This window comes from Sinocyclocheilus anshuiensis, unplaced genomic scaffold (genome assembly GCF_001515605.1).
Source record: "Sinocyclocheilus anshuiensis isolate Anshui unplaced genomic scaffold, SAMN03320099.WGS_v1.1 scaffold706, whole genome shotgun sequence".
Classification (NCBI taxonomy): domain Eukaryota; kingdom Metazoa; phylum Chordata; class Actinopteri; order Cypriniformes; family Cyprinidae; genus Sinocyclocheilus; species Sinocyclocheilus anshuiensis.
Genome location: NW_015544162.1, coordinates 204,027 through 211,692, shown reverse-complemented (window position 1 = coordinate 211,692; position 7,666 = coordinate 204,027). Strand labels below are relative to the sequence as shown.

General features: G+C 37.9%; 1 protein-coding gene across 2 annotated transcripts in view; it reads right to left on the bottom strand.

Moving 5' to 3' along the window:
• Positions 1–748: 748 nt before the first annotated feature.
• Positions 749–7,666, bottom strand: part of LOC107695631 (ectoderm-neural cortex protein 1-like) — a 9,400-nt gene continuing 2,482 nt past the window's right edge. For both annotated transcript variants that reach the window (XM_016495644.1, XM_016495645.1), the window contains 2 exons: positions 7,020–7,666; positions 749–1,634 (listed from right to left, as the gene is read on the bottom strand). The exon at positions 7,020–7,666 ends at the window's right edge or, in 1 of these variants, runs on beyond it. In XM_016495644.1, coding sequence (XP_016351130.1) covers positions 7,041–7,666 — 626 coding nt within the window. In that variant the 3' untranslated portion in view covers positions 749–1,634; positions 7,020–7,040. The remainder of the gene's footprint in view (positions 1,635–7,019) is intronic.

The following is a 7,666-nucleotide window of genomic DNA, read 5'->3' as shown; positions in this document are numbered from 1 at the left end:
TACCAGGATCAGGAAACAGTCCTCCATAAAATGTGCTGCACACATCTGAATATTTGGGTTGAACTGTTCTGGAACAGTGTTGTAAATACAACTTAATCACTGATTTCTAGTCGTGTCCTCTTTTGGAAGGCCAAACAAAGTAGTTTCGCTTTCACCACCAAACACACAGTGTCACACACGGCGGGATTGAGTGAGCGGCGGTCGGCGGATTCGGCGAAGGAGCGTCCGGTGGGCTTGCGGCAACCACATGTGACGACCCCGGGCTGGACTCCGCTTCGTCCACGGTGAAAGCCGATCCGGCGATCGACAGCGCGAAGTTGATGTATTTCCTCAGCAACCAGCACGGATCAGCTCCAGGCATGACGAAGCGGATATCGTCCTCTTTTGGAAGGACAACCAAAGTAGTTTTTGCTTTCACAACAACAACAATACTACAGCGAGAATAAAAGTTACTTCTTCTTTCTTTGCGTGAACATTTGGGCGGCGTTATGCAAATCTTCCCACATTGTGACGTAGACATGTGGGGGCGTGTTAGAACGAGCCATTTTAGGTAGGCGTGGTTGACTCAACTTTTATAAAGAATATCTCTTTGGATTTGAGACTTTAGTCTTTGCAACTTTACAGATCTTCTTTATGCACCAAGAGCTTGTAACACTCCAAAGAGAAAGGAAAAATGACCCCTTTATATGACCCCTTTAATTGCTCCGAAAATAATGTCACAATGCAAAAAATCGAAAACCAGGCTTCATTTTCTTTATGCAAAATCTAATTTCTTATTCGTTTCTTTCTTTTTTTACATTATTTTCATGGCAATTGAGGACGTTTTCCACATTACCGTAGTTTGTCCAGGATTTTTAAGTATTTTTTCATGAAAATCTGGATGTGCTTAAATACTTAATACTTTTCTTGTTCTTTTCCACGATGGTATTGACATTTTTGCATTACGGTAATGAGAATCTGCTTTAATTGCTTTGAAAATAATATCACAATGCAAACAGGCTTAATTCCTTATCATTTGGAGGTGAAATACCATCCAAACTTGTTTATTACCCCAGCCTGGCTATTTGTCTAGTACTTTTATAACGAGAATACAGTGCTAATCAGAGAAGTGTTTTGAATATTCTTGCGTAATAATATATTCAATATAAAAAAAATAAAACATTCTATATAAAAAGGCAGCACAGCCTAGCTAGTCATTCTACAATTTTGGGTTCATTTCCTCTTTCAAAGGTCACCCAAGTCTACTAAGAACACAATGAGCCCAGTTGCATGCGCTGAAGTGAGTAACCAGAGGCAAGAGTTATTTATTACTTGATTTATGACCGAGCAGGATCCGTGTTAGTGTGTGAGACGCTGAAGTGTGGAACCTCAGGCTAAAAATAACCTGTTTTAAAGAGTTGAGTCTAGTACGTTTATTTACACATGCGTTCACAATGCTTTCTGCATCTCTTCAGGGCCGCGGTGAGCTGGGACGGGATCCATTTGCCATGGTTACCCACCCGACTGACCTAAGGCTTGGTTTCCAGCGCGAGGTCCATGTGAATGTGAAGGAGGAAAAGTGTCTCCCCTCCCCCGGCATTCCCAGGCCTCGTGGGGGGGAAACATCGGCTGCATTCCAGAGAACGCCGGAAGATCTGAGGACGGAAAAACAGGGAATGAGTTACACATGTTGAACTCCACATGGTTCACCTACAATCCTTCACATTAGTTTGAGAAACCGGGCGCATCACAAAACTAATAGTATGTATGCGATAGTAACTACATGCAATCTACAAACACTTACTAATGAGATCACATTTGGTATGTTAAGCTGCTTTTCATTTCAGAAGAGCTTTAAAACAAGCACTATAAAACTGTTCTTGCCCTGTTAAATGCGTTTCATCCCCTGAAACACGTAGGTAATGAGCTCATGAAGTTCACTTGGGCGTAATTTCCACTTTCACAACATGTTTTTCCACAACCTGTAAAACAGGCTGTTCCTTTAGATGCGTTTTTGAACATTTGACCTATTAAGAGTGTATTTTATCTGTTGGGTTGCATTAGGAAGGTGAAAACCATTTGACTTAAAGGTTACCCAACATCTAGAGAGTAACATGGCATATAAACTCTTAATAAAAATAACCACTATTATTAATTAATATTATACAATTTAGTATTATTATTACATTAACATTGAATATTTTATTTTATCATATTCATTTTTTTTAACTTTTACAAATATTTAGCAACATGACATAAAATGCAGATATATCATACAATAGTTTAATTAAATAACATTGAAATCACTATTATTATTCATTAATATTATACAATTATAAGAGTATTATTATTTATTATTATTACATTTTATTATTATTATGGTATTTTTAATTTTTTAATTATATTGCATTATATTAATAAAATTTCGCATCATGGCACATAAAATGCAGATAAGTAATACAATATTTAATTAAAATTAATGACACTATTAATTGATATACTATTTAATATTATACTATTATTATTATTTATTATTTATTATTATTATTATTTTAGTCAAATTTTTATTTATATTATTATTATTAATGTAATTAAAATTACATTTTTGTATTATTGTATTTATTGTTTTTTACTTTAAAATTAAAAATTTAAATGTAGCAACATGGCATAATACAATAATTTATCAAATAAATAACACTATTATTATTAATATTATACTGCTTATTATTATACTATTGTTTATAATTAATTTAATTAAAATAAAAAATATATTATTCAATATTATTCATATATTATTTTAGAGAACACTATGAGTGTTATTAATGTATTAGTATGCTTTCCAGCTATAGGCCGGTTACAGCTCAACCGAAGAATAAGGCTGCGTCTGAGATTGACACCATTGGAGCGGATTTAGAGTTTAACAGGGTTAACAACGCTGTAAAGTCTAGATAATACTGTGACCTGCTAAAGCCAGCCAGCTGATCGGTTTGCACCCAGCAGTGTCTCTTGACACCACAACACGTGTTTCCATGCATCCGCTGCTGTAATTAAAGGTTTGAACCCCTCTACCGGCGGACATAATGATCTTTCTCTAATCAATACTGTTCTGGATGTGATGCATGAGGGTCAAAGCTCAGATCTGGACAGAAAAAGATACTAAATTTAAATGCAATTTGTTTCTCCCAATACTGCATCCTTTCCAGACACTGTGTCTGTTTTTCCGTTGTTGAGACGATCAACACTCTAGCAGCATTAAAAACACACATCACAAGTACAGCAGCTTCAGAGCGGTTATATTTAAACATAAGCGTCCCGTATTTCAAACCTTTGTGTTATTTCTGGGACGTGGCAGACACTTCAATTTAAGACGTGAGAAGCGATGCTACGCAAACCACACGAATGCTTAAAGTGTGGTTAAGTGAACTTTTGAGTGTTGCATGTAAGTGCTGGTCCATCAGTGTCAGTGGTCTCACCCGTCCCAAAGCAGCAGCAGGACAGGTGACCTTTGACCCAGTTTGCAGCCCTTGGAAATTCCATTAAAGCGAGTCTAAAGACCCGAACATATGCCTGGGATTCAATCAGCTTGTGTTTAATAGATTTTATGGTCTTGTTTTCATCACCTAGCGCAGCCATAACCGGAAAACCTTCTTTTTTTTGTCTTTATTACATCTACTTTATTCTTCCAAACTCTGGAATTTACTACCATGTTTTATTAGGCAGTCAACCACGTACTTTAAAATACAAAAAAAACAGAGAACTTGAAGTCTTAGTATTCAAAGTTTTATTTATTTATTGCATTTATCTCATCTTTTAGTTGTTTTATTACTATTTGGTTGCGTAATAAAATATTATTTAATTTAATGTAATGTTATTTGGGTGCTAAATTATTAATCACTCAAATATTTTTTTTTGTTTTAAATGGTTTAGCACATGAGACCATGAGCCGCACTCACAAAAATAATCTTCTTTTTAACGTTTAACGTTTCAATTGAGTTTGTTACAAATGGTAAAACAGTAATGACTATTTAGACGTTATTTTTTATCAAATTTGGGTCATATTTATTAAACAAATAAATGTCTTTATTTTTTACTACTTGAAAATAAATGCAAGTAATGGAAAACCCCTTAATAAAACTTAAATAATGCCAAGAAATAAGTACAATTGGTATAAAATAAATAGTTAAATAGTGTTTTATCTACTTGTCTTTATTTTTACTAAATAAATAAAGTGCTATTTATTTGTTTGAGTGATAAATAAATTATTTATAATTCAAATTCATTTATTTTAAAAATGGTGAAAACAATTTTCATGATTAATAGTACTTTAAATGAAGAAAAACATTTGTTTATTACCCAAATCAATGATTTCCCCCCATTGTTTTGTATCAAATTGTGTTTGTTAATAAAATGTGAATAATAAATATTTATCACAAACTTTATTTATTTAGTGATTTTATTTTATTGATAAAACTTAAATAATACTAATAAATAAATATTTCTTCAGCGCAGCTAAATTGTGAAGTAGTGTTTTGGCTCTAGCTCTTTCCTGATGGTTTCAGCAGCTGTAATGAGGGTCACGGGGTGAATTAATGACAGCTGTGTAAACTACTGTGCTGATTGATCTGTGATCTGCTCCTCTAATGGATCAATCCCAATCAGCACCTTATTTATTAGGAAACGCCCTTTTCTTTGCATTATGTGCCAGCTCTCAATATTCAGGCAATGTTTACTAATGAGCAAGAGTTAACATAAAATCACAGCATGACAGAACGGCCGCCTAAACCTCATTGGCATTTTCTTTTGCATACATTTTTCGCAGACGTGAGCTCTAATTGATCCCTAAATAACAAAAACACGGGTCTTTTCAATCTGTGTGCCCCTGGCTTGAAAAACAAAGATGGTTTGTATGCAGATCACAACCTTTTCACCTCTTCTGATGTATGAATATTACGCAATTCTGATTAATTACACCAAGCGAGTTCGACCTGTTTGATCTATTTATGGCTGGTAACCAATTTGAGGCCTTTTTATTATTCAATTTCTTTCCACAGGTCCCGCTTCCAGGACAAAGGAGTGAAAAAAAAATCCATTAACTTTATGCAGATCCAGGCACGCTGCAAGGGCTCAGCAGGACGCGGTGACTTTATGCACGTGTCGGGCATGAAAGGCCGGACGCAGATGCCAAAATAAAGGATCTTTCTGTTAGCGTTTCGATGGCTTTTTTAAAGGTGCGCATTAATAAAACATTAGTATTGACCGTGAGGGTCAATCTGGATAATAAAGCCGTCCTGAAAGCCAGACACCAACCCTTGACCTTGATCAGGTGTGTCAAACAACAAACAGAGACTCATATGGTGTATACTGGATGGGTGCCAGTTACGACAGCCTGCTCTGCAAGACCAAAGAATGAGAAGATCTTGATAACTTCCTAGTGCTCATGTTACAGTTTGGATTACCAGTCTTGCCAGCTAGAAAACATTAAAGTTGCCTGAAGACAGGAAATATAATTCATCTGTAACCATGGATGTACAAATCAAGCTAAATGCATTGTGGGATACAGTATTCAGCACAGTTTTATAATTCATGTGTTTTAGTACATATACTATATACTGCAAGAAAAGTATGCTAGCATGCTGTTTCAAACATAACCTAAGTTGTCTAAGCAGAGTTTTGTGGCTGCTATTCCTGTTAGCCTTGAGGTATTGATGCTATGTTAGCTGTGAGGCTACATACGTCAATATAGGAAATCAATCTGTACTTTCATTGGGTTGTTTGAGTAAATAAAGACAACCCGTGTCTTTCTATCTCAGGTAGCGATAGAATTGCGTTCCACCGAATGTCTCAATGGTTAACTACACCAACTCAAAGTCAAACAGTGACTCACTGCGCTGATATGCAGTGATAATAGGAAAGAAACATATCTGCGTTTAAATGGGCGCGACTGACTGGTGAGAAATTACTTGAGACTGCAACGCATATTCGTAAAGCATACTGGAAGTCAGCAAAAGTGGACATCAAAGAGAAGGAGATTTTCTCTATTTGTTCACCTCGCCCCATTACGAGATGACGGCTTCTGATGTGTATTTTTAGTTTTAAGCTGCTGGCTGCCAAATGCTGCAAAATATAGCTGCACCCTATTCCACATGCCTCACTCCGCTGTTTTTGACAAGGCTATTATGTGCAAAAATCAACAGCGAATTTGTGACATTCAAAAGAGCTGGAATTGCACTCTCAAAGAACGATAACAGAGACTTGTCAGCAGCAGCCGTGCAGATCTGGGCCCTCGCAGGCTCTCTTCTGCCCGTCTCCACCCAAACCATCTGTTTATTATTGAGGAAGGGCAAACAGCAGTTCCCCTAGGCATCCGTCCATTAAGTGAGTACTGAGCTTTCGGTAACAAGCTGCGAGTGTGCTAAACAAGAAGAGATGTTTTAGAAGATGAACTAGTGAGAGTTCTTCTTTAAGCAAAGGCCTGTTTTACAACAAATAAAGAGGTGAAGATGCCACCTGACGAGTTGAAACTTTCCAGTCTCCATTCTTGAATCTTCCTGCCAAACATTAGGCCTCAGTCTCAAATAAACACACCTTCTCTAAACATCATAAGCCATTAATTGAGATTGTTATCTGTCTGGCTACTGTGTACGCTAGCGAGAACAATAGGCCCTGACATTTACTTAAAAGAAAAGATGGAGGATTTGTAAACAACCCAGGGAAGCAAAACCATACTCCGTTTCAGTGGAGCAATGTGCAAAAAATGGCACAGACCTCGCCATAGGCAGAACTGCAAGCATGAACCTGATTCTGCTCATGCTGGAAGCATTTGGAAAAGCCTGTACGCCCCAAAGAGACGCGTTTTACTCTGTAATTTGTACTGCCACATTGCTTTTCAAACTATTAAGGAACATTTCGTCTTTATTTGACACCCAACAGCACTAATTACGGGTAGACATTTTTCATCAACAAACAAAATTACTGCTTTATGAGGGCTTGCACTCAAAGCAAATGTTGTCAATTGGACAGTAATACCAGAAAATACTCACCAAATCAGAGATATATTTTCTTCAAGATGGGAGGTACTTCCAGGTGCTGACAAATGCTGTTGGGATAAGTGAATATGGTACGCTTGTTATGCTATCCCATGAGTCCGTTGATGGGTCATAGCAGTCCAAGGTTTTACACCTCTGCGCCCCAAAGTAGCCCCCAACCACATAGAGGCGATTCCCTGACGCCACTGCATGACAGCTGATTCTCTTGGAAGTCACGTCACCAAACTTGGTCCACTGGAACGTCTCGCTGTTGAAGCGGTACGCAGAGCTCGCAGAGAACTCTGTATCTCCGCCAATGACCACAACATGGTTCCCAACAACTGCTGCCGCCGTGTAACGCCAGAGCTGAGGACAAGTGGCCGGGACTGTCCACCTGTTCTCACAGGGGTCGAAGCACTGAACCTTGGGATACTTGTCCCTGTTGACACTAGTCCCTCCGAAAGCAAAGAGTTTGTTTTTGGCCCCTACGACCGCAGCGTTGCTCACACCCTCTCGAAGAGGGGCAACTAGTGTCCACTTGTTGGATTGGGGGTTGTACTGCTCCACTTGTTTAAGAGACACAGACGGGGATGCAGGGAACGACCCCGCAAGGGATGTGTGTCCACCTACTACATACAGGCTGTGGTCAAGTTCTGCTGAAC